A 27,666-nucleotide genomic window follows, 5' to 3' on the forward strand; every position below is an offset into this window, starting at 1 on the left:
CAGTTTATCTAAAGGATCATGTCTCCACCTAACACAGAGGAAAAAAGAATTGTTTTGCTGTGTATAGTTGAGCAAAATGTTGCCTTGCTGCCATGTCATGAAATTCTATTAAAAATGTAAAGTACCCTCAGGTATCCTTATGGCACCCCTTTGTTCCAAGGTAACCACTTTGTAGGTCTGATTATCAATTACATTTTTTGTTTAAGTAAAATGTGGTTATCATCAACAATTGAAATCATAGCCAAACCTTGAAAAACAAGACTCCAAAGTGACCTGCATAGCATTGCTGTTTTAAAGAACAACTGATTAGTGTTTTAAAGACATTGGTACATTAAAATGTAAAAAAAAAGAGGATAAAATAAATTATGACATTCTGATGGTAAAAGCTGTAAGGATGATGCAGTGATGACACAACAGGGATGATGATGGTATAGTTGTCATAACAAAAACAAATCCACTCTGGGGATGAAGACAGATCTGCATTGCTCAACACTCCATCAAGTGTGCCCCCATTGTGCTCCAGTCAGAGCCTGCTTTCATTACTCTTCATTGAGCCAATGAGTTTGACGGCGGAAGAAAAGGTGGAAAGTCCCCTCCCTTCCCGCATCCAAAAAACAGAAATCAATTTCATCTATTGGACTGTGCTCCACGACTGGCTGCTTAGTCGTCTATTGATGCAGCTCACATACAAATGTCCATGACACCTCTTTAGCTTGCTTTTGTTAGCCCTTCATTGCCCATGCCATATGGCAAGTGAGAAGGCACCAGTTTGTGTGCGCATGTGGGTGCCGCAAATGTGTGTGTGACTGTGTAGACTGTGGGGTCATATGGGGGGTTACAGGGGGCTGACCCACTGACAAAGACTCTCCACTCCATCAGTGAGCTCTATGAATACATGAGGACAAGCCAGACTGAATGGGAGAGCAGAAGCCATGGAGAAGTCTTCACCGGAGGGAGGAAGGGAGGGTGTTTGGATGATCGGGGCATTAGCAAGATGGATGTTAGGGGGGATTAAGAGAGCGAGAGAAAATGAAAGAGACAGGGGGTAGATGGTGAGAAGGGGGACAGAGCTGTGATTAAAATGAGAGCTGAGGTGAAAGCACATAAGAAATAAGCAAAAAAACGTGTGCTAACAAAGGCTTAGGACTGTGTGTGTGTGTGTGGTGCATGAGGTTGTGTGTTTGTGGCTTCACGTTACCTGCTGTGTTCTGTGTGTTTGTGGGGGATAAGAGGTGATCCCTATGCCACAGGGATCTACAATAGGCCAGCAGGTCTCTCTCTGTGTGATGACAAGGCTCTCAGGGTCTTATGCAAGTGCTGGTGTGTAGGAGTGTGTGTATCCCAGCAGGCTGTTCTCTATAGGAAAACCTGTCTATGGGCACTGAGAGATTCTCATTAACCACATCTGACAGCCCAAGCAGGGAGCACACAGTGAGGTAGCAGGTCAGGAAGTGTTACGAACTATTCTCTTATTGCTTCTGAAGTTTCCGTGTGAATGTGTGCTTCTGTTTTTCTATGTGTGCTTGAGTTGTTCCAGAAAAACATCATGCATCTTTACAGGTTTTCATGAAAATGCACTTTTCATGATAACATTATGTATAGCTCTGAAACTTGTAGCTGGAAGCCCATTCAGAAAAGTGCAGATGAGTAAGTTTCTGAAAAAGCGCTGCTACCTTTCACTGATAACATCCCTCTTACTCTCATAATAGTTAATGCATGTAAGTGTTTCTTTTTTTATGACAGCAAACAGCTAAAGGACTGTGAGACAGAAAGAAGTGCAAAGAAAATAGGCCAAGTCAAAGGAAAGGAGGCATTAGGGATTACTGCCAGTTTTGCTCCCACTAACCCAGTGCAGCCATCACCACTGTTGCTCCATAATGGTCACACTATTACAAGGCATTGCATAAGATAGATATGACTACGCGGAGGCATATTAACCACACCAAGAGAGCAATCTGCTGATTATGTGTGTGTATCTAAATTGGACGGGGCTGGGAGAATGTGCATGAAAGTGGTACTAGATGATCGGAGAGATGAGAGCTGGGAGAATGGGAGAGAGGTGTGATTGTGCTCTGTCATCTGTGCTTATGTGTGTGTGTGTGTGTGTGTGTGTGCCGTGGCTAGCTGCCCTTGCCATTTAGAATGGATGGTTTAGACTCTGGCGTCATAACAGAGCACTATGGGAAACAAAGACTCCTTTCATGTTTGCAGTCCCTGCTCCTTTTTTCTGCCTGTTTTTCACTCAGCTCAGTTTCCTCTCTTCGTCTCCATCTGAACTCCTGTTATTTTTCTATAACACCGATATATTACCTAGAGTAGCTCTTGTCACTTTCTCCATAGTTTTTCTGCTCAGCAGCTATGACTATCATTTTGCCTTCTCTGCACAACATTACCCCTCCATATCTTCGCTTGGTAATCATCTACTTTCTGCCCTATTGCCTTCTAATTCTTATCTTCTTTGCGTTTCTCTGGCTCCAGTCTGCTCTGAGTCCCAAATCTCTGCCACCACCTCCTTCCTTCACATCTGTTTCCATGGCCCTGGTCCACGAGTTTGAATGCCAGCACCCTCCTCCCTATTATTAGCAGAACACAACTCTCTGACTGCCCACCTCCCTGACTTCTGTTGCCTTTTGTCATGCAGACTTGCCTGAGCCATCGCCTTTTTTACAGTGGACAAAACCCTACATTGCTAAATAGACAGCAGGACAGTTGGTTGGTTTATTGTCTAGTTCAGAGTGCATGTTTGTATTGTTGCTTTGGGTATTTGGTATTTGTGAATGAGCATATGTGCATGTGTGAAGTGGTCATTTGTACACACTGAAAAGTCCATAGGAAGCCTTCTGTTGTGTATTAGATCAGAACCAGTTTTCTATTTTTCATACAGAAATACTATTGAAGACTTCCCTCCCATGATGACATGTTTGCTGTTTGTTTTAGTCATGTTAAAAAAAAAAAAATCACAGATGTGTCAGGTTTGATCCTGTGGTGGGTAAAGAAGCTTATTAGGGTATTAGAGTCTAAATTAGGTCAGGTCTTGTTTGATCTTTGTAAATGTAAGGGCTAAGGCAATCAACTGCCTACACCTTTTCACACAGCCTGTCTTCTGAGAATGTCTCAGCATGCACACATACACACACACACACACACACACACACACATTCTGACATTTGCCCCTCATGAGGCCCTCCAGTTTTTTGATGCTTTATGGGATCCACCCTTTCCAGTGGTCCTACACTGCTGTAAAAAACAAGGTTGGATTTAAAAAAAAATCCCAAACATTAATATCACTTCAATTTAACAAATTTCTAAAGTTTTGTCCAAAAAGGTATTTGGCGACTTGTGGGGGCCGTTTCTAGCATTGCCGACTTGTGAGGCCCCCTCACATACACACCTACATATCAAGTTTTTATACATTAATGGGGCCCAAGGTCACTGTCTGCAGATTCTGATACCAGCCTTGATTATTAATCCCAGTGTCCTCATTTTTGGACTAAAATAGTTATTTTTGGAATAAGTGATTATGTATATATGTAAAACTTTCCATCTGTCTTGAAAGATTAAAAGAGGTGCAGCTTCAAAGTTTTCTGAAATACAATGACAGCTTTTATTGCAGGTATTGACATGCCACAGTTGTCAGTCAAACATTTTATGACATTCGAGTCTCTTCCCAAACATTTAATCATTGCCATGTCATGTTTGGTATTAATCTAATTTCTAGAGATTAGATAATTAACAATCTTTCCTCAAATATTTTAAGTAACAACCTCAGCATGAACCTTTAAGTAAACCCAACAGTTTTTCTTATATAAGATTGAAATGACATGTTTTATTGGACTGCAACTATAATGTCATGTTGACAAGTTACTTTTTCCCAGTGAAACTTCACATTTTTAAACAATGATACGGAGATATTAAAACAAATGAAAAATCCTTTGAAATATTTAACATATGCCCCTAGCACTTTCAGTGTTCAGGCCTTGATTGAAAATAAATTTAAAAAAATGTGATTAAATAAGAATTGTGAAATGTGTATATTTGTAGGCCAGTGGACAGCCACAAAAACTTAGCAAACCCAAACAACAACAAAAGGCTGCAACAGAACACACCAAAGGATTAAAGGATTTTAAAGTCCTACCTCAAATGTTTTGGTTTTACCTCAGTTCCATTAGGTGCTTTCAAACTAGACTTTTCTCCTCAGGGCTGTAATGCGATTTTTAACATAGTATTTAACTGCTTTCCAGTCTCTGTTTCTGAGTGCTTGAGGTTCTGCAGTAATACAACGCTGACACTCTTCTTTACCAGGAACTTGATTCCTTACGATAAATCTCCGCAAATGCTTATTCACTGCAGCACACTCGTCTGGGGCCCAGCTTCTTTTGACGGTTGTTTGTTTTCCTATATAGGCAAAAACACAAAACATTCTAAGTTTTCTTTGTTAAATAAATTTTAATCTTGTTTAAAACGACAACGCTATTGAATAGATAAAATATGCCATTCTATTAACGTACTACAGGGACTACAAAAAATTCTCTATCACTGACAGACGCATAAAATCAGCTGCATGTGGAGGCTTAATGAGACTTGGATGAAGGAACATCAGCAGTTTGGAGGTATTTTATGGCGATTATAGGTTGTTTTAAGTTTTTCAACTGTTCACTATGCACCTCCGTTGTTTGAGGAAACTCCAGAAAGTGTTGCAAGATTTTTTTTAAATACACCAGACTTCTTATTGATATGGGTCAATGCCAACATATTTCAAGTAATGAGTCAAGGAAGCAAGGTAAAAGCCCTTAAAAATAACTTAGAGGCTGTGGCCCAAAAGAGAATGCAAGGCACAAAGCTTACCTCTCTTTTTTCCAGCGACACTCCGTTTTTGGGCTTGTGATGTGGAGGTACATTCTTGCAAAGACGACATGCTGACCTCATCTTCTGACCCTTCTTCTCCTGGCATACTGACATCTGGACAGAGAAATAACTTAAATATAGGTAGCAGGGTTTTTCCTGCATATAAAATTAGGAGGCGGCGGACATTAAAATAAATTTATCTAACAAATTATCTAACGGTAATATTCTCTGTGTTCAATTACACACTGAGCAGAACAGTTCCAGCCTGAAAGAACAGAATCTCATCACTAGATAGCTGCTGAAGCATTTCTTATAACAGATAATCAGCATAGGTCATGGTGGTTCTGGATTATCTGTCTATAGAATAAAGTTCAATGATAAACTGTAAAACAACACAAGATTACTGTTTACATGTTTGTGATGTTTGCCAATATCAGGACATTCAGACTGATTCATAAAATACTGGAAAAATAAACAGGTAGTTAGTTCATATTTATCTTACTGCTTGTATTATTGATGAAGCAAGTAGTGCAGTAAGAAACAAAAATTTGAATCGCCTCTCCATGTTCACAGTAGGAAGCAATGATACCTTAATTATAAAACATGCCCAATATTGCACCTTCCATTATTTTTATTGAATGGAACTAGTTTTAACTTTAATGTTGTAGTAGGGAAATACTACAATAAGAACTTAGATTTTTCTTGTCTTATGTCTCTTTTTGCTGATCAGAAAATCAATTCGATCTGTGATTAAAAACCCGTGATCCGGTCCAAACCGTGACTTTAGTGATCTGTTGCACCACTAGCCATCACAGACATGCGCACGTCCGCCAGCGCAGTGGACAGTACGCACGTTGGAAAACACATCAACTACCAGAAACTCAGACACAAATATCAGTTTTAAAACTATCAACTCAGTGAAGATGGAAAATCTCGTGCTCCTTTTTAGTAGCGTGTTATGTCGAGAACAGGGTGCACGTCGCGGTAACGTGCACAGCTGAAAGGCTTACTTATAAGTGTCATAATGTCAGCACGTTATCCAAGAGGAGATTCCATTGTGAGTTCCAGTGGAGGATCAGACGAGCCAAGATGGACCATGAGAAGAAGCTGGAGGGGAAACTGGCCCAAAAAAACACTTACTACACCCCAATCTTCACACGTCCTGCCAGTCAATCCTTCACCTGCCCCCACTCTGGTGTCTCCAGTCCACTCCACCCGGGTCCCCCTCTCTACCATGTCAGACCAGGTGAGGAAAGAGGCCAGGCAGCTGAAGCAGAGGAAAGCTGCAGGACCGGACAGCATCTGTCTTAGGTTGTTGAGGACTTGTGTAGATTAACTCTGTGAGGTCCTCAGCCACACTGCAACCTGAGCCTCAGGCTGGAGAAAGCCCCTATCCTGTGGAAGACCCCCTGTGTTGTCCCGGTTCCTAAAACAATGCATGCTAAGGATCCGGCCCACTACCGTCCAGTTGCCCTGATCTCCCACCTGATGAAAACTATTGAGAGGCTGATCCTCACCCACCTCTGCTTTGTGGTGAGCCCCACCCTGGACCCACTGCAGTTTGTCTACAAGCTGAACATCTGAGTCGAGGACGCCATCATCTACCTATAGCAGAGGGCCCTCGCACCTGGAGACCCCTGGGAGTGGAGTGCTGTGAGTCATGTTCTTCAACTTCTCCAGTGCTTTCAAAACCAACAAGCTGACGCAGCTGTGGGGGAAGCTGGAGGACGTGGAGTGGACCTACATCTTACTGCCTGGACCATCAGCTACCTTACAGACAGGCCTCAGTTGTGTGGCTGCAAAGCTATGAGTCAGATTTGGTAGTCTGCAGCACAGACGTGAGGATGTTGCCCAAGTTCACATCCATCATGGACAACACTCTCACCCACTGCACCAGACCGTAGAGGAGCCAACGGCCGACTGAGGCCCCGTCAGCACAGGAAGGAGCTACTGCAGGTCCCTCATTCCCACTGCTGTCAGACTGTACAACTCTGCTTTGTAGAATCAGTCTTTATGTAAAAACCCTTCCACCAACGTGTGTAATAACTTGGCGTCATGTTGGAAAATTGTCACACGAGTCGGTGTCATTGAACGTCATCATTACAAGCCCTTCCCACAAGTCCTGACTGCGCACCTTCATCTAAAGTAGATGTGTATGGCACAGCTTTAGTTCGATTCCCGTGACAAGTCTTTCCTTCTATTAATGAGAACCATGATGCACAGCAGTGTCCAGTACTGGTTGTGGATCAGTACCAGCAAGCACAAGCAAAGGCGAAGCTATCGGCTCCGTATAATTAATTATCTAACATTATTATGACGTTCTCCGTGCGTCGGGATATTCCAGCTTATTGCAATGATCATGTATACAGGAATAACTGTTTCTCACGCATGTAAACGGTTTATTCCTATTATTCCTATTTTTTTTAGAAACTGTAATATTAATCTTAACCTGAATTTTGATGGCATGCAAACGTAGTCCGTGTTGTTTATGCAGCGTCTGTACCAGACATTTCTACTGACACAGAGTTGAAGGAAGAGGTGGGCCAGACAAGGGAGGTAAGTGGAGTTGTTAAAAATTTTGCTACATGCTGTCTGAAAAGGTAAAAATTGAGTTCAAGCTCACCTGTTGGAGACATTCCTTGGTTTTGACTTTGTGATGTGGAAGTACATTCTTGTCTGGATGACATGTTGACCTCATCTTCGGACCCCTCATCTCCTAGCATACTGACATCTGGACAGAGAAAACACTTTAAGAACACAATACACAAAATATGCAAAAGCTGCCAGTAGTGATTGGTTTATTCAATCATGCAAGACAAGCACGTTGACATTAACATTAGGCAGTCATTAAAGCTGGCTTTGTAAGGATATCAGATTATTTTTGTAATTTGTGACAGCAGTGATCAAGGGTATACAGTGAAAATAATTTGTAGTAAAATGCAGGCAGTCACCAAACACTCACACTGTGAGACAACTTTTTAACTACTGGATTTCTGTAAATCATCAATGTCATTTTCATGTAAATGAAAAAAAGGGTAATGTTCAAAATCTAACTGAGCAAAAGTCATTGTGTATCAAAGCACATTAATTAGCTGAGATTTACAGTCTGCCACAATTTAAATCCTGGCTGGGTATCAGTTTGTTATTCAGGGCTGTTTAAAGTTACTGATTTTATGCACATCAAATCATTTCTTTGAGCATCGGTTTGGGTCTTCACATTCAAATATACAGCATGTTTATTCTCCTACTCCTCAGTCCAAATGTCCTGTTTACAGTGTGTTTAAATGTTTCTTCTTAATCTCCACATAACGAAGTAGATTAGAGCATACATAATGACTAATTATTCTTCATGTTATTTTGCATGCATGTTTTATTTTGTTAATACTTTGAACTATGGTGTTTGTTAATATTTTTGCTGGACCCCAGGAAGACTAGCTGACACATTGGCATTAGCTAATGGGGATCCTTTTAAATAAACAAACTATCATTACTATTAATTATTTATAATGTAATTAACACCTGTCATGTTCTGTGCTGTTTGTGACACTCAATTTCTGACACTGCACTTGGAGATTTGCCAAGACAGATCTTTTAAAAGTATTTGCAAAGGCTTAAAATGTTCTGGAAATTACCTATTCATTCCCATACCTTACATGATACATTCTCAGCAGGCTATGTGTCTCCTGCTATAGTGTCTACTGGTTCAGCACACAAGGTCTTCTCCCAACACATATGATGGACCGTTTTGGATGGACTGAGTGACTCTTCTATGTCCCCTGACTTCTCCCTCCCCCCAGAGCTACACTCCCAAGAGTAGTGCTTCCATGTAATGTAAGCCTGAAACACTTGCATACCGTAGTCTCTCCTTTATACACTCATACGTCTCTAGTCTGACCCATGTGGGGCCCTTCTGTCCAGTTCTTACTGTAATCGTTTTGTGTCTTTCTCTCCACATCATGTCAGGAGATAATGAATCAGGGAAACCTGCAGACTTTCAGTGCAATCACATACAAAGCCCAGAAATATTCATGGCAAACAATGGATCATTTAGAATCAATTTTAGATCGTATACACATACCTTCAATGTCCCCTTCTAAAGGTCCTTCCATTTGAATGGTCTCTAAAATGATAATTGATCAAATATTAAGTTTGGAAAGTTGAAGCTATAGGCAATCTGCAAGAGTAAACAACAGCAGTATCATTCTCTCATCCAGTCACCATTACTCCCATGTTTTACACAGTTAATGGTTATTTTCTAAATGCTGAAGACTAAATGTCATATATTGTGCATTCAAAAATATATTAATTACCATTTACATCAACTTGTATTTCATCGAGGCTTTTTCCTTTGTAATCTCCTAGGCGTCCTTGTTCCATTGCCAGGAGGACTTTACTCACTTTGGCTAATTGGAGGGTGCTTTCTGGGAGCCTGTAGTGTTTCCTGTGAACAGCGATATTATGACCAAGGAAGTCTGCCAACTGGTCGAGTTCGGTGGTTTTGAGGTTGAGAACAGTAGACAGGGTAGCAATATGCTTCCTCAGTTTTACTGACGTTAGCGCTTGAGGATTTTTTATTTCAGCACATTCACTGACAAATTGCCTCATGCAGTCACAAGCCCTGATGTAATGGGCAGATTGTGGCAATGCAAACAGATATTCATTATCCTTCAGCACCCCACATTCTTCTCTGCTTTCAGTAAGAGCTTCAAGGGATTCTCTCATTGATGGAGTTAGAAGAACAGGAACCTTTCTTCCTCTTTTTCCAACAATTGCTATCCGTATAAAATGCTTGCAGAGCTTCTGCTCAAGAGCTGTGAGGGCCAAATTTACATCTCCCTGTTCTTCTGATGTGTCCTTTGATAAGTAAGCAGACAGGCGCATTCGAGACACTTCCCCTGCTCTCCGGCGATTAAAAAGCATAACTTGAGTAAGTGTTACTTTTGCAAGTTCCTTCCAATTTGTGGATGAAGGATGTTCTTGTAGATCTTTGAGGTGTTGCTGCTGTTTTTCCTCTAGATAGCAATGTAGCTTTTGAATATCTTGTGTGAGAGGTAACAGTTGCGGTGCATTCCATTTCGCCTGGTTAAGCTGGGTTAATGCCTGGCTTGCAATATCAAACCTCCAGCTCTCTTGATACAACTGTGCGAACTCCTCGGCATCTTTAATGGTTTCTTTGTCTTTCTTTTTCAGTCCTTCGGACTTAATAAACATAGCCAATGAATGCAGGCTGTGTCCTACCTTGCGCGCAAGAGAGGGACATTGGTATTCGCCAGTTTCCTCACTGAATCCAGATAGGTTCTTTGCAGCTTTGACAACCTGAGTGTACTGTTCAGGTTTTATGAGTTCTTGAATGGTCTTCACACGTGTGATTTTTTTAGCTTCCAATAAAAGCCTGCCAAGTTCTCTCAGTTTTTGGCGTATGTATTGGTGTTGACTGACTATTTTCTCATTCTTTTTGAACAACCTGAATCCATAATCGAGGATGCAGTGGTCTTCTTTAATTGCAACAGCAATCTGGTCCTGATTCATTACACTTAAGAACTTCCAAAATGCATCTGTATATTCCGATGGAGTAGGTTCAGCGAATGCACACAATGCCTGAACTCTAGTTTTACCTGGTTTAGTACTTTCAGGTTTGAATCTGCAGACCTTGAAATGCCGCCACATTGCTCTTCTTGAGAACAACCCATAGCAGTGAATGCAATGTGCAAATTTGTGTCCCTCTGATTTCTTTTCCGGTTGTTTCCATGGGATAAGTTTTCCTTTTTGCGTTTCCAAAACAACACTGTTGTGCTCAAAGTTTCCCTTATTTCGTATATAGTCCAATTGTAGTTTTCTTTCCTTTGAGCTTGTAGGAAAACTGAATGCTTTCGCAACATCTGATTCATCTTGGTGTTTACGCCACAAGTGTCTTGACATTTTCTGGACAAACTTCCTACAATAAAAGCAGAAATGTTTCTTGTTATAGCTTCTGGACCCATCATCCTTCTTTAAAGTTGGACTGACAATGACAGATTGCTCTTCTTCCAGAGGCATTGAAACATTGTTTTTCAAATATGTTGCTACCATTTCCTTTTCATTCCCATCAACCCTGCTATTTGGGAATGTGGCTAATTGGCTCTGACTAGAAGATTCACTTCCACTCTCCCTGGTCTTAGACTTGCTCTGACTGGAGGACTTGCTCCTTCTCTGGCTGGAGGATTCACTTCCACTCTCCCTGGTTTTAGACTTGCTCTGACTGGAGGACTTGCTCCTTCTCTGGCTGGAGGATTCACTTCCACTCTCCCTGGTTTTAGACTTGCTCTGACTGGAGGACTTGCTCCTTCTCTGGCTGGAGGATTCACTTCCACTCTCCCTGGTTTTAGACTTGCTCTGACTGGAGGACTTGCTCCTTCTCTGGCTGGAGGATTCACTTCCACTCTCCCTGGGCTTAGACTTGCTCTGACTGGATGATGCACCTTTGTTCACTGTTTTTTCATTTTCCAGGGTTAATTCCATACTGCTATCACTTTCTGTGCTTTCCTCTATGCAATGTGGAACATACTCCTCATCGCTACCTAAGTTTGAGTCATCCGATTCCATGAGATTCATCTGAATCGTTAAAAAACAAACACAAACATATGTCAATAACAATTTTTTTAACATTAAATATAACAAAACTGAGTTAACTGAACTGGCTTGACATACTAAATGAAGAAAAATCTGTATTGAGTATTTTCAGTACAAGTACATTTACAAATTGGAAGTGTCACAATCAGGCTCACTGGCAAGAGCAGCAGACATTTTCACAATCATTGAAACACAAAAGAACCCCCCCCCCAAAAAAAAAAAACTTACAGGACGGCAAGACCACCTTCTCAGCCTCTGTGAATAACTTTTATGCTTAGAAATGGAAGTTTCCTCTGCGCTGTCACTACTTGAATCATAGAGACCTTGGGTAAAATCTTGTACTCTATCCATCTGTAAAAATGGAGACATGGAGATGTGATTTTGATTTATGATGATCGCTGTATTTTTAATTGATAAGAAGAGAATTCAGCAGTTGTTAGGTGAACAAGACAAATCTGAACATTTTTGACCAATATTACCCATCCATCTACCTGCTGGGCCCAGTGTCTCTTTGGCACTGTACTGCCTAAGAGACTTCCAGGTGCAGTAAATGTTGATACAATTAATTGAGAATTGAAAAACTAATTTTGAATGGATACGAGTGAAACTGAAACGTCAAAATGAATTAGGGAGCTAATAAAATTACATACAGTTTTGATTTTCTCATCATACACATTCAAACCAGTATATTCAATTTCAAATTATTCCATTCAGATTCTTAAAACAATTATTAAACCCGATTGATTCAGGTTCAAACTGAATGATTCACATTCAAGTATAAAGAAATTCACTTGCTAGTAGGGCGGCACGATTATGACCAAAATAATAATCACGATTATTTTGATCAATATTGTAATCACGATTATTAATCACAATCGTTCATCATAAAATATGCATTTTTTGCACTAGTTTTAAACAATCTATGTAGCAACAATTTTTTGTGAAAAATGAAACATCAAATTAAAATAGATGATAAATAAGTAAAAAAAAATATTGACACAATATTTGAAAGCTTAAATAACTTAACTGAACATTTTACTGCAGAGTGCAACCTCAAAGTGCAACCTAATAGAAATAATTACATCTTATACAGAAAAAAACACCTAGATCTAGGACATTCGGCCTACACGTATACAGTACCAAGTTTGGGCACACTTTTCTATTAAATCAGATGGGATGTGTCCAAACTGTATGCATCAGTATGTGTTGCATCCTCAATTTTGTTGCACATTGATAACATTTTCATCAATGAATACAAGCAGCCAGATAATGATGAACGCTGTGTATTTCTAATTATATCATAAATATAATTAATATTCTAATAATAATGTGCATATAAAACAATTGTTATTTTTGACTGCATTACTTTATTGTTCCATTAGAAGAAAATAATTAAAAAGCAGCTCAATAGTGGTGCGATTTCTTGCAGTGATGAAATGTGTTTTTTCCGTTCTGTCCCTTCAGACGTTCCGTAGTCAGTTTAGTCAGAATACGAAAAAAGTTCAAACGTTTGTTATGTTTGTTTGTTGTAACGTTTGTTGTCTTTTCTGGCCAAAAAACGTTTTTCTACAAGTATTCTAATCAATTTGTAACAGAACACAGATAATACTGTCCAGATAAATAGTCGTTGATGGAGAAAGCTGTTTAAAACACTTTAGTTCTTCACGCATGCTAACTGTTAGCATACCTATGATATTTTCTATTGACGTTAGCCTTGAGCTAACATATAGCTTTCGATCGAACTTTTTTTATCAAGCCTTTTTTATTCTTTCTAAGCATTGCATTATAAACATTGTAGGCAAAGGCACCGCTGGTTCTGAATTGGTCTATTTTACACTGTAGAGAAACCAATTGTCATCCAGTCTTTGATAAAGAGAGAGAGAAAAACAAAAATTATTGCGGGCAAAAAAAAACTTATTGCACTCACTGCTTACCAGAATGCTTTTTGTGCGTCTCAGTGGTGGAACAACCTCATCATCTAATTGCTTGTTGGAATGGTTGCTTGTAGAGGCTTCATCAAAAGTTTCTTCCACAATAGACTCATCTGTATCGTGCAAATGATCTGACACATCTGGCCCAGTATCATTCTGCCTTAGAACAACATCGAGGTGTGGAGTGGGAGGTTCGTTTTCCATACCATCCTCATCGGTTTCATCACTATCTGGATAATCAACCAGCGAAAATGCTTGAACAGTCAATACCTAAAATAAACAAAATTTGATTAAATATGGATTTAAAAAGGTGGGCATAAGAAAAATGACATGATCTGACTAAAAAGCTGCATCCAGATTGCCATTGCAGATGTTTGCAGGGATCAAATCAAATCTATCCTTAAAAGCATGTAACAGCTCAGACAGTGTACAATTATGAATGTTAAAATCACCGTTGAGATCATGTCAGTTTGTGCAATAAAAACAATTATAGTAACGACTGGATGGAAGGGCCCCACATGGATCAGAGCGACACGCGAGTGTGTAAAGGAGAGACTACAGAAAGAATGTTTTTGGAAGATCGAAGGACCCCATAAGAACATGACCAGAAACGTGCCGGTGTGTGTGACATTACCTGGCCTTTATCACCCAATAAGTTCTCTTCTGCTGATGGACGAGCTTGGTTTTCTTTAACCTGGATTGCAGATAAAGAATTCATTTTAAATCACATCCCAGATCAAAGACTAAATGCATTTCCATCGTCTAACCAACTCACCTTACTGCGCCAAGGCCATTTTGCATCACCATAGTTGTAATCAATTTCATCTCCTATGTCTATTTTCTTTATAGAAAAAAGGCACAAATGTGGCTTATTGTCAACTAGGATTTTTTTCATGACACAATTCGGATTTTTGTGGTTGTCATTGACTAATCTTCCGAGAGATCCATCTTCTTCAGATGCATCCAGGCTGAAAAGTATAAGAAAAAATTAAAAAAAAATTTTCCTCGACATTTTTATTGAAAGAGGTATTTTCAAAAGAATATTTGTGCTTCAATTCATTCATCAAATATTAAACCCTTTTCAGGGTTAACTAGGAATTCCTCTAATGTATACAAAATATCCATCTCTCCATGCTTACCATAAGTGATGGTTCCTCCACTCAAAGTCAAAGAGAAAAGTGCTTTCAGTCTCTGTGTATTGTCTTGACTTGCATTCTTTCTGTGTGAGGAGTTTACCCCTGTACTCCAAGACGAAGTCCCCTGCTTCAATGGGGTGTGTGGCAAACACTCCTCTTCCTACAATAATATATAACAATTAAACATTTCACTCTTGGAACTCAAAAGAAAATGGTTGAGTATTTTTCTTAAAGTAAGGTTGAGGTTCTTACGTCTACTCATTGTATTATCTACAGACAATGCTCAGCACTCTCCCAGTTGTGATACACAGTGTACAGGTAAACTGCTTTTTTTAAAATCAGACTTTATGTGGCCAAAAACTGTTTTTGAGACTGACCCATCCACATCAATGTACCACTTAGGTCCTGCTCTGTTCTGTTCCCTTCAGACCACAAGTCTTAATACACAAATATGATTTTTTTGTCATATCTGGTCTTTCTGTGTAACTGTTCACACCACCGTTTTCATTTTCTGTACATAACAGCCCTGAGGTGACTGACATGCATAGAAGATCAATAATAAAACATGTCACACCATGCATGGATCAAAAGATGACCTGCATGCGCAGAAGAAGAATAACATTGACCAGTTACAATAGGATCCCTCAAGTTGCCTTTGAACCGAACACTTCACTGTCCCTCCATCTGTGCCGCTATTTCACCTGTTTGACTTCATTGTCGCATGAAATCCTATTTCGGGTCACTGGACTGTACAGACCGCAGTCAAATTCCAAAAAGACCTAACCCATGTCAGATTTAAAACCACATACGAAAGCGGCCTAAATTTGTGACATGTGACTTGGCCTGTTCAGACAGTCATGAAAGAATCTCACTCAAGTCAGTTAAATGCAAAAATATCTGATTTGGGTCACTTTAGAATCTTCATACTAGAATGCGGCGCTAGGTGGCTGCAAACTGTAGTAGCTCTGTGTCAACTCTCGTAATTTTTGTAATATAGGCGGTTTTTTTAAACATTAGCTGTCAATTGGGTTTGTCCAAGAAGACTTTTCACGCTGGCAGATGCTGTGCTACACAGGGTTTTTCTGCATATCTTCTTTTTTTTTTTTTTGCTCTCTCAAGACTTGTATGGTGAGCCTCCATGGCAATGAGACTTATTTACCACCGGAATCAACTGATAATGCTCTCCAAATGCAAGATTATCAGTGAAATAACACTTCAAGTCCCAAAGGAGTTGAAAAGAAAGAGAAGAGGATGCAGGGTAGGAGTGAGGCAGAGAGAAAAACGGTGGAGATTTAAACTGTTTCTTCCAACTGTTGTGATGGGTAACGTGAGATCGCTAGCTAACAAAATTGATGAGCTCCAGGTGCTAACTAGGTCTCAGAATGAATACAGAGAGTGCAGTATTATGTGCTTCACCGAGACATGGCTGCATGAACACATCCCAGACTGTAATCTGTCTGTACACGGCTTCAGGACGGTCCGTGCAGACCGCAATTAACAACTCGCGGAAAACTAAAGGGAGGTTGTAGTGCTGGTTAACCATATTGTTGTCATCCTGGACATGTCACTGTTAAAGAGAAGATCTGTACAAGAGACATCGAACTGCTAGCTGTGAGTTTTCATCCATATTATTTACCCAGAGAGTTCACATGCGTTATTCTGGTAGCGGTATATATATTACCTGGTACCGCTCCAGACGCAGCCTGTGATGTCATTAACTCTGTAGTGGCCAGGCTTCAAACACAACATCCAAACGCATTTGTGGCGATCTCTGGAGATTTTAACAACATCTCCCTCTCTGCAACTCTACCAACTTTCCAACAGTTTGTCAGCTGCTCCACCAGAGAAAACAAAACGTTGGACTTATTTTATGCAAATATTAAAAATGCATACAGCTCCTCTGCCCTGCCACCTTTATGAAGATCTGACCATAATCTGGTTCTTCTCACATCCTCCCACAAGCCCATCGTTCAGCAACAACCTGTCATTAGAAAGACTTTTAAAACCTGGTCTAATGAAGCTGAAGATGCTCTGAGAGGATGCTTCGAGGCTACAGACTGGAACGTCCTATGTGAACCTCATGGAGATGACATCAACACCTTGACTGAGTGTGTGACAGATTATATTAACTTCTGTGTGGACAGCACCGTTCCAACAAGAACAGTGAGGTGCTTCCCCAATAACAAACCCTGGATCACCAGTGACCTGAAAAAGCTGCTGAACATCAAAAAGAAAGCTTTTAGGGATGGAGACAGGGAGTTATTGAAGTCCACACAAAAACAACTTAAAACACAAACGAAGAAGTGCAAGGAGGTGTACAGGTTAAAGCTAGAAAGACAGCTTCAGCAAAACAACGGGAGGGATGTGTGGTCAGGATTCAGGATCAGGTTCAGCTCAGCTCCTGCCTCAAACCCAACTGGCCACACACCCTCCATGAGCCCACAGCTTTCCTGTCACACCTCCACTCTGTCACCCTGCAGCTCAGTCAAGGACCTGAACACAACCTCATCTCCCTCCACATCAGGACTTCCTGAAACCTCCTCTGCCTCCACCTCCACTCTGTCTGTCTCCTGTAATCAAGTCTTGAAACAACGGCTGAAACTGAACCAGAACAAGGCTGCAGGTCCAGATGATGTCAGTCCCAGAGTTCTCAAGACCTGCTCAAGACAAATATGTCTGATTCTCCAGCACCTGTTCAACACCAGCCTGAGCCAGAGAAGAATCCCGGTGCTGTGGAAAACATCCTGCCTTGTTCCAGTGCCTAAAAAACCACAACCAGCTGAACCAAAAGACTACAGACCAGTCGCCCTGACATCTTACATCATGAAAGTCCTGGAGAGACTCTTACTGGCTCACCTCAACAAGCAAGTGAACACCTTTCAAGACCCATTACAGTTTGCATATCGTAATGGGCTTGGGGTTGAAGACGCCATCATCTACCTGCTTCATCCAGATTCTTAGGTACAATAACATTGTGAATTACAAATTTGTAATAATTGGGGTTTGACACTCAGATTGTGAGGAAAAAATTGCATGCAGAAGCAGAAATAGAGAAGGGCTACTTCATGATCCCTGCATCATTTTAAAAATCAAAATGCTTTTAAAATAAAAACCTTAGGTTTTTTTAAAAAAAAAAATTATCGCTCTTAACTTTATCCTTTTTTTTCCATGTGACTTGTTTGGGATCAATACAGATAAAAATGTCTTGAATTCTTAATTGCAGCTATTCTACCACAACAATAGCCTCTACTTCACTGGACACTTTAGAAGAATATTCTGACAAAGCACTCGGACTATCTCGCCTGGGCTGTAAAGTATCACATTCACTTCCCTCACCATGCCTCTGACAAAAGCAAAAAATAAATAAATAAAAAAAATAAAACATACAAAAACTGTACCCTGCCATTATATCCACAATACTGTTTTGCTTTTGAAATGCGCAAGTTGTGTAAAGGAATCTTCTGCCACTTACCTTTGTAACTGTCAATGAATCTCGACATAAAACCATCCTTGTCAGTGCAAGACAGAATGTATGTCTTTGCATCGTCTACAGGCTTTTTCCTTCTTCTTCTTGTGGACATAGTGGCTCTGTGAATATAATTATAATCATTACTTAGTCAAGGCCAATCTCCCAAAAAAGTTTTTTTTAAAAATAGTACGTCACAAAAAATCAATGTAAAATGAATAAATAAACAAAACAAACAGCCTCTGCTACAGCTCTGTACAGTTGTGCCGAGACATTAACTTGTTAGATGACAGATAACCACACTGTGTGGCTGGTGTTTGTGATGAAGAGTAGAAGAGTTTTTAATGACTGTTAGCTTTGTTTTTTCCTATAGATGTTGCAGGTGGTGCTTTGTTCTTACGGGTGAAGCAGTTATGTCCCCTTTTCTCTCTTTTTATTCTCCCTATCTTTTTCTCGCTCCCCTATTTTCTAAAGAAACTACGTCTAATCAGATCGTTCATTTCTGATTAAATAAATTGTAGCCTGTTGGTGTTTACATTTCTTTTGACAGTCCTACATTTAGAGTGAAGGTGTTGCCTACATGGGCTTATACTGAGTTATAATCAAATGGATCTCCTCAATATAATTTCATAGAGGACATCCCTCAATAAATAAACTGTTTTATGCACGTAACAAGGCTGAATAAAGTATAACCAAACTGTACAGCAGTGCTATTAGCAATTTTCGGCCCAGATATGCATTGTATGAACAACTGACGATTCGTGTGCGTACTTTCTTTTGAACGGTACAAGTGGCGTCATTACCTGCCGCACCTTGGTGCAACAGGTGCGACTGTGATGGGTGGTGCTCCCCCTCGGGTTCCGCAGCTTCACTGAGCGGAGCAACGCTCATGCAGCGGGCGTTGGTGTTCACAGTCCGTCCGGAGCCAGTCTGGAGCGGGACCCACGCATTAAGTGAAATCTAGATACTACACTAATGCTGCGTTTCACAAGCAGATTAACACGCTTTAACGCCTTATTTTAACTTAAAAGTGCATCCACAGCGACGTCCTCTTTGATTTAGACCAGCTGACTCCCAGTAAACATTTAGTAAATATTCAGTAAAACTTAAATGGCCTACACGCACATCGATAAACTTTAAGTGAGCTGCCGATAGTTTAAGCTAGTCCAAACGTGTACGTTAGCTTCAGGGCTGCTAGCGCTAGCTTCTGGCTAAACTCCACCTGCGACTCATGCCCTGTCTTGCTCACAAAACACCATCGACTCCGCTTCTAACGACACGACCTAACTGCACCGCTCTCCCTCATGTCCGTGGTGACATGTTATTTGGCTGTGCCTACAGTAATATTAAGTCGCTAGTGTTCGCTTCGTGGCAGCCAACATATATTGTAATAAATTGGGTTACAAACATCACGATATAACACCAAAATATAAACTCATTAAAAGCCGTAAATGCATTGATTCAACCTGTTGAATGCAGAGGTTGGTAAATGTAAAAGAAATACTCACTCCATCTCATTCTGTTCTTCTTCGTTTTTTTCCCGTATTCTTCTTTGTAAACTTCCTGTAATGTTCGTACAGTTGATCAATTTGATTGGCCAAAGATTTCACATTCCCGCGGTGTGTATCAGAAATTGCGGGAAGTGTATATCCTGACTTCCGGTGTGAATCGGCTGGATGATACACACCTTCACACATGTACTCACATTTTGCTACCGTAGGGGTCAATTTTAGGAGATGAAAAAAAAAGCGATGGTAGCATCAGGGGAAGCTGCTGAGCTCATTTTAATTGAAATCGGAGTGAGGCCCATCATTTTGGGCCCCACTCCGATTTTGGATCTCCTTAGGTGAGTGTGCTCCCACCGATGGGGCCCCTCACTGGTGGAAATGTAAGGCCACACACACACACACACACACACACACAACCCCAACCAAAACCTAATTAGGCTAGAAGCCCCTTTTACATTATACTCTATGCAACTGTACTGGAATGACATGAGCAAGACCAGTTCTGTCCTCAATTATGGAAAACCTATTCAGTTAACTGATGTGGAGTTAAAAGTTGCCCCAAAATGTAACCGACATAGAAGCAACAAACTCCTAAACACTGTCGTCCAAGATGTTCTTCTTTTCTTAAGCAGAAACATAAAACCTTGCAGGGATCAAGCAAAAAGACATCATCTGCTATTTCAGAGTAATCCTATGACAGATCGTAACAAACATACAAATTTTACAATGCAGCTTCCGCCACTATCCGTCACTTCTGCTTCTATGTGATGACAGTGATGCTCACAATGTACTGACGTTGAGAGTTGCCACTCTTGACTAGGACAACATTTGGATACAGAGGATGGATTACAATGTTAAAGCGTTGTCTTTCAAATGACAAAGTGCTTGTTCAAATAGGATACTTTAAAATATTTTCCACATTTCTTTTTAACTTCCTCCATTATTTATCGTTCTACTTATCTCCTAAACACTAATTGTTACAAGGAGGAGTTAAGGTACATGCTAAGGGTTAGAATAAATGAAAATAATTAGGCTTTAGGTGTTTAAATGTATTACTGTATGTAAAGGTTTGAAAGACTGTAACTGAAAACACTTCATGGCACATGCACCATGTAACAGAAACAGTAACCCACTGGGACTGATTTAACAAGTATTATTTGGCAATCAGCTTGAATGACAGCAAACTAAAATTTTTGTGTGTATCACAGTTTTTATTTATTTAACCCTCCTGTTCTGTTACAGGTCAAATTGACTCGTTTTAAAGTTTGAAGATCTAGGGAAAATAGTTAAAAGTGTTTTTTTTCCAATGTGAAACTTCCTCTGCTTGCCTTATTTAGTGTAATTAACATATAAGATGAAAATGGTTCATCTCACATATTTACAAACAGCCCCTGCATGTTTATAGCACATAGATACTGTTCGGGTCAATTTGACCCAGCAGTCAAACTGGAGGTAAAAGGGTGTCAGAAATGTAAGACTGTTTCTTTCTTTGCAACTGTGGGCCATTTTTCACCCCAATTGCACGTACGCGCGATGAAATGGTGAAATACAATGGTCTTCATCCCTGAATATGCATCAAGCAAAACTGTCTGCAGAAAACATAATAAAGACAGTGCCGGGACCTATTAGGATGGCAGTGACTCGTGTGACAGACATGAAGTTGGCTTTTGAGCTGGTCATGCCTAAATCAATACAGAAAATCATTTTGAAATGACTAATCTAAATGGGAAGCATGTTTTTGGAGAGAAGTGGAAGGAGCTGGACAAAACACAATTAGTTAGAACATATATATATATATATGAAAAGAGAGTGACTTATCCTAATTGAACCATTACCCGTGAGAGGTAATGATCACCATTGCACTAAATATTGATAGAATAGTTAGTAATGGAGCTAGTAATGAAATATTAACAATGCGTGTTAGGATTTTTTGGGTTTCGGACATCTTTTGCATAATTAAACATGTACCGGGTCAAATTGACCCGGGAACATCATTGCTATTCCTTTCTTTTATTCATAATTGGATAAAAAAAAAAAAAAAAAAAAAAAAAACATGTTTTACATACCTTTCATGTAGCCTTTGATAAAAAACAGACCCAAAATACACTAATGTCTAAGCATCATAGGGACAATCATCAAATTATGTTAACATAACTTACTTAATGCACACCATCAAAAGTGCAATATGTAGCCACTGTGTGTGATTAAAAGGCTGCCTGCTTAGAGAGCTCCGAGGGCTGCTTTGTACTTTATGGTAAGAGAGAAAGAGCAGAAAAACAATGGGCAGTGTATAATGCAACATACTGTATTGTTTCTCTATCTTACAGCAGGAGCATTACTGACTGAACATTAATCTTTCATTTGTTTTTCTCATTGTTAATTTTTCTCAGTCACTTCTCAAACAATAAATGTCTCACCAGCATTCAGTTTATTTCAAATATGTTTTGTGCAGGAAAAACAAACATGAGCTTGATATGTGCCTCACTTCTTTGCTAAGCCTTCACAAACATTTGTTTAACTTAAATTTGTTAAAACATTACTTATACACGTAGTCCCACTGAGGCACATTTTGCAGGCCAGAACCAATGCTTAACCATGCTTAAAACAAGTTATTTTAATGTAAAATAAAAAACAGCCAAGTTATTTTCGTATTATATGTATTTAACTTTTTGTAAAATGGATGTTTGCGATTACAAAGGTGCACACACTGTTGTTCAGAAATAATTTCTTGAGGTAAGTTTATTAGATTGCTTTCTCACTTCATTCCCAGTGTTTCTGATGTCGCATAAAAAAAAAAAAAAAGATATCTTTATTTACATGAGATATTAAGATAAATAGAGGTAAATTAGAAATCATGCTGCTAGCAGTTCAATAGGTATATATATATATATATATATATATATATATATATATATACTTTTTTTTTTTTTTTTTTCCTACCCGTTATCCCAAGCCACCTACTTTAGGTGAAGCATAGGTTGCGATACATACATAAATAATAGACAAATGCAATTCTACTGCACAAGTAATAAAATGAAAGAAATAGCAGGCAGTGAAATCAGCAGATAAAACAGATAGTAGTGAGAAAGCAATCAGACAAGAAGACATGTTAAAGTCTGACTTTGAGGTAAATGTACGATTAACTCCAAACAGGGAGCTTGATGAGACAAGGTGCCACTAGAATTGTATGAAGGCAGTGATTAGCAAGTGCTACTGGAGGTAATTATTAGTCAGGTGTGGCATTAGTGCATCTGAAAAATAAACACATTCCACAAGAAGTCAGGAGATTTAGGTCTTATTTACACAAAAACAGGGGCTTGAATTACAATAGATTTATTCTGCCATCCATACTAAGCCCTGTCAGTCTTAATGTGTTTCCTTCAATCTTTTCTTTTTTTCTTTACCTTTTATTCTTATTTCTGGATAAGTACTGTATTTTATTCTTCTTGTGAAATGCATTAACAACACCATTTTCAAGGTTGTCATCCAATTGCAGCATGCAGATCTCTTACAATGGAGATTTCTTCTGCATACTTTATCAGTAAAGGTTGAAACAGGCATTATGTTTACTTTGGGTGAGCAAGGTCTCTATCAGTTGTAGTCAGTGAGGGAAAAGAGGAAGGAAGCAGCAGATGATAAGCAGATGTATTTAAAATGATCATATCATTAAAAATATTACTTATCACTTATCATGAGTGTAGGAATATCTTTAAACAGTTCTATTGCATAATGTGTCACTACTAGGTTGAGTAATTGGGTGTTTTTAAAAAATGAACTGAATACACTCTAGAGAGAGGATTTCAATATCAACTCACAAAAGAATTTTCAGCCAAGTAAATTCTGCAAATTACTTCAGCTTAAAACTTAAAATTACCTTTTGTGCCCTTTGTAAGAACACCAAGCAGAGCGCAGCACTGACACTGCCTTAATTCCTCCTGAGAGAGCCAATTTGACTTTACCACGTTTTCATGTTGGAGGTGTCCTTCAAACTGCATCGAATTATTTCAAACAACAAATTTTCTAGCATTCGCCTGCCTTACACGTGAACACTTTGTGCTTAAAACGATGCTCCCCCCTCCCCTAATTTTTCCCACTCTTTGTTCCATTGCTGTTTATGTGTCATGCTTTACACTTCTTCTGTATTCTTATTGACAAGACGTGTTGTTTTCAGTGGTTTAACAAAGAAATATGATGTGATGATCCCTCCGCTGGAACAGAGTGGTAACAAAGACAGAGAGCCACTCTGAACCCCAAGGAAGAAAAAACAAACCCATCTCACTGAGTGTGATGAATATACTCACATAGGGTATATTCACTCATACAACACACTCACACAAACTATAAGAAAAGAAATATTGTCCAAAATGTTCTTTGATTTAATTCCCGCCTGCTCAATCCATTTCTCCTCGTTCTCTTTCTGCCTCTCCGGCTTTATCTATGCTTGCCCTTCAACTTCGTATGCCTCATTCTTCCTCTTTCTCTTTCCCTTTCCCCTTTCCTCTCTGCTTTATATTGTGCATTAAAATTCCACTCCACTCTTCAGTCCTCCCACCCACATCTACCCCCTCCATTTACTGAAAGAGGGAATGATACACCAGGTTTAAGCTAAATTCCTTGTCTGTCTCACTAATTGCTTGCTAAATGCATGATGGAGAAAATCATTTTCAGCCAGCAGTGGAGTGAAAGAGCCTTTCAGCATTGTTCTGGTTGTCAAGGCAACGCAATTAAAAAGCCACCAAGAACAAATGTGCACTCAGGATAGCGATGTTTTAATGCTGGCATCTCTGCCGCTCCTTTATTCTTGCTGTTTTAGTTTCCTTCCCTTTGAATGTCTGATTTGGTTCTTGTTTTGCTGCCATTGTGAATTTTAACAGCTTTGCTTTATAAATGAAATGTCTCTAAACGTCATTCTCTTTCATGACAGCCTGCAACTTTTTTCACTTTTAGCTCCTTCTTTCTGGCACTGTGTTGCATACTAAGCATTTACAGCGAAGCCCAAAAACTACACATCTTTTATCTAGCTGGCCCACCCAAACCTATCTTTCTCACCATCCTGCGATCTTTCTTTTCACTCTCTCACCCTCAGGTGTATAGAAGACTAGGAAGTAACTCACAAACTCTGATTGGGAAACTCCTGAGCTGAAATGAGAAGAGTAATTTCAGCAAAATACCCTGTCATTCTCAGAGGAGTCAAACTAAAAGTGATCATTTACCTCACTCTCATTCTAGCAGCAGCTCTTTTCCCCTTCCTTTTACTTTTCCCTCCTGAACCCTCATCAGGATGATGTATGTGCAGGTGCGGAGCCCATTTCTCCAACCACCTGTGTATTGCTTGCTTGCCTGGCAGTGTAAGACGTCAATAAGAGCAATGATGACATTATTCAAAACATTACGGAGATTTGTGGAACAGAGGCATGCCACAGATTGTGCAAGAAGAAGGTGGGAGAAAAAAAAAAAATGCTCGGAGTGATTCTGTCATCAGGACCAGATGTTGTTCGTGCTCTACTTTTCTTTCCTCTACAGAGCAAACACACTCTGACAATTTTAAAAGATATGCCACATAGTTTTGGCTTGGTTTTACGACAGTATGTAAGGCACAATTGTCAGAATTGGGTCAGTTTTAACACCTAAAATCTACTCAACCTCTTCTCACTGATAATATAGTGGACAATTAAATCATCATAGCAAACCCACAGAATAAGTTAAATAGGATGAATAAATAAATTTGTCCTCTCAACATCTCCAGCTTGTTTCTAAAATTAATATATTTGACCTAATAGGTTAGTTTAATTTGTTGTGTTGTTTCGTTTTTTACTTGTTTATTTTTGCTTCACCTGTTAAAGTAGTTTGGGACTTGAGTTTTGAAAGGCGCCAATTTAAAAATATTCACTTAATGGGCTTAACATTTCATGCATGCTATGATACTAAAGGTTGTTTGTTTTAAATATTTCTTTTTTTATATATTTCCAGATTATTTATGGGGGTGTTACAAATTGACACATCCCGATTATCATCAAGGTTTTTGCAGCATGAGCCAGAGATTTCCAGCCAGCTGTCATTATAGAAAGGAAATGATTGAAACAGAGCAAACAAATATACTTTACTTTTTAAATTGATTGTTTCATGACCCTCATAGCCTTTTTATTATTGTAACTAATTATTGTATTCCTTTGGTGCATGTCATGAAACATAACCAAAGAGAAATATAAAGTAGCGCCATACGTCTTACTGTTGGTAAGAGTTGTACGCTGGCAGTCATACAGGTAAATTGTAAGAGTTTGAATTAAGTCAACTGGATTTATATGCCCTAGTTCTTGTAGATGGTTCAGCTCTCATCTGAAAAGCCTCTTGAATTCTAGCCATTTGGTGGGGATTTTGCCTTATGAACTTTACAGGAACATTAAGGGCCATTAAGGACACATGGTGTCACTTACTCGTCTGACTTATCGACTGGCCATTCAAGACATTCTCATCTATGAATCTTTTACAAGTGACAAAACTGTTTTGGTCACAAGCTGGTTGTGAAAAAACTTGGAAAGGAGCGTCAGAGCTGCATTGTGGGTGTTGGGAAGGTGATACATAAGACCGCTTCCTCTGTTCAGATGGTTTGTCCAGTCTAATACAGGTAATGTCCACCATTTGTTGTCTCTTACCAAAATGTGTGTGTTACTTTCCTTAGGAGAGTGTTCTTCATCCTTGAAATCCAGATGAACTTCTGAATTTCGAGATGAGCGGCTGTCTTGCGTTGTGCCACATGCTTATAAAGGTCTGAGGACTTCTCACTGCACTGCAAAGACGACGTCGCTTAGCTTGTGTTTGGGTGCTTTGTCCTTTGGGTGAATACTTAGCTATTGTTTCATTTGCAGTGTATTGCAATGTCGTGTTTAGAAAATATCCTTCTTAATTTCTTGGAAACTCTAGTCACATGTACAGTATAATGGCTGTATTCTTGTGCCTGATCTGTCTCTTCTGTTGTCTTTCCAAGATTTTCCAGCTGATCTGATGAAAACCCAGTTGGTACATCTGCAGGTTTCAAGGGCTTCCTTGGCAGGGATTTTAACCCAGAAACAGGTTCAGACACAGAGGATAAAGGTACAGTATGTCATTCAAAGTGGAAGAATTATTCTGAGGTTTAGTGTTTGACGTTCAGTTGGACCCTACAGAGGCTGAAATATCTGTGTTTCAATTCATCTCTGTGCAATTTGGAGTTTATGCTATAATTTGTAAACTTTTTAAACAAAATGGAGATAACCACAAAGACTTACTCTAACATCAGTTCTGAGAACGTAATTCCTTAGAGTTTGCAAAGGTGTCACAGAAGATGTTTCACAAATGCTTCCGCAGACAAAATAGCAAATTAGCCGAAATGTGTAAAATCACACTTTAGTTGTGACTCTAATTTGGGTGGAGGATACTTCAAAGAGCATTCAAGAAATAATGAAGGACTAAGGTTAAGATGCTGTTAATCACTGCAATATGTAATTACAAAAGGGGTATGTGATATTTTAACAATTCCTCTCCTGAGTCAATGAGTTGTACAAAGAGAAGCAGCATTTATTGCCTCAGGATCATTAATACAGAGACATCAATATGCTCATCATGATGTGACCTTTATGGGCGTAGTTTTATCGCAGGGAAAAGGCTGAAAAGTACTTTCCTTGTGGATTCTGTGTTGTAATGGGTTATTATATTAAGATTGGTATCAGACTTATCCACTGCACTGCATCAACTCTGCTGGCTGGAAAACATCACTGATCTCTTGCTCTCTGAGCAGAATCTTTGGATATATATGTGTGTGAGTGCAGAGTGCAACAGGAGTGTGAGCGTGTCCTTTTATCCCACACTTTTCTAGTGTGATGGATCCAGGGAGGTGTCTTTCAAGCTGGTGATCATTATGGAGATTCACCCATGTGTATGTTCATATGAGTGCGCATTCCTGAGGGGAGGGCTGATATGGTTGGATTACCCTTTACTCAGTTGTCCTCCACTATGAAGGGCTGATCCTACTGCAGGGAACGCTGTGACACACACACGTGCACTCTGACCACCGCCTTGGAGATGATGAATGTGGAACTCAGTGCAGCTCTTAGCTCTAGGGATCCAACTTGGACACACAGAGACCCACTTTCTGGTTTTCTAACTGGGTAAAGTGGAAACTAGGGCCACAATGG

At 39.6% G+C, this 27,666-nt stretch overlaps 1 protein-coding gene across 1 annotated transcript; it reads right to left on the minus strand.

Annotated features, from left to right (window-relative positions):
• Positions 1-835: 835 nt before the first annotated feature.
• On the minus strand, positions 836-9,726 carry LOC121638033. Its single transcript, XM_041982452.1, has 5 exons — positions 9,156-9,726; positions 8,924-8,965; positions 7,469-7,576; positions 4,846-4,959; positions 836-885 (listed from the first exon to the last, which is right to left on the minus strand). The coding sequence occupies exons 1-5, from the start codon at positions 9,724-9,726 to the stop codon at positions 836-838; spliced, it is 885 nt and encodes a 294-aa protein (XP_041838386.1).
• Positions 9,727-27,666: the final 17,940 nt, after the last annotated feature.

Source organism: Melanotaenia boesemani, chromosome 4 (assembly GCF_017639745.1).
Source record: "Melanotaenia boesemani isolate fMelBoe1 chromosome 4, fMelBoe1.pri, whole genome shotgun sequence".
Taxonomy (NCBI): Eukaryota; Metazoa; Chordata; class Actinopteri; order Atheriniformes; family Melanotaeniidae; genus Melanotaenia; species Melanotaenia boesemani.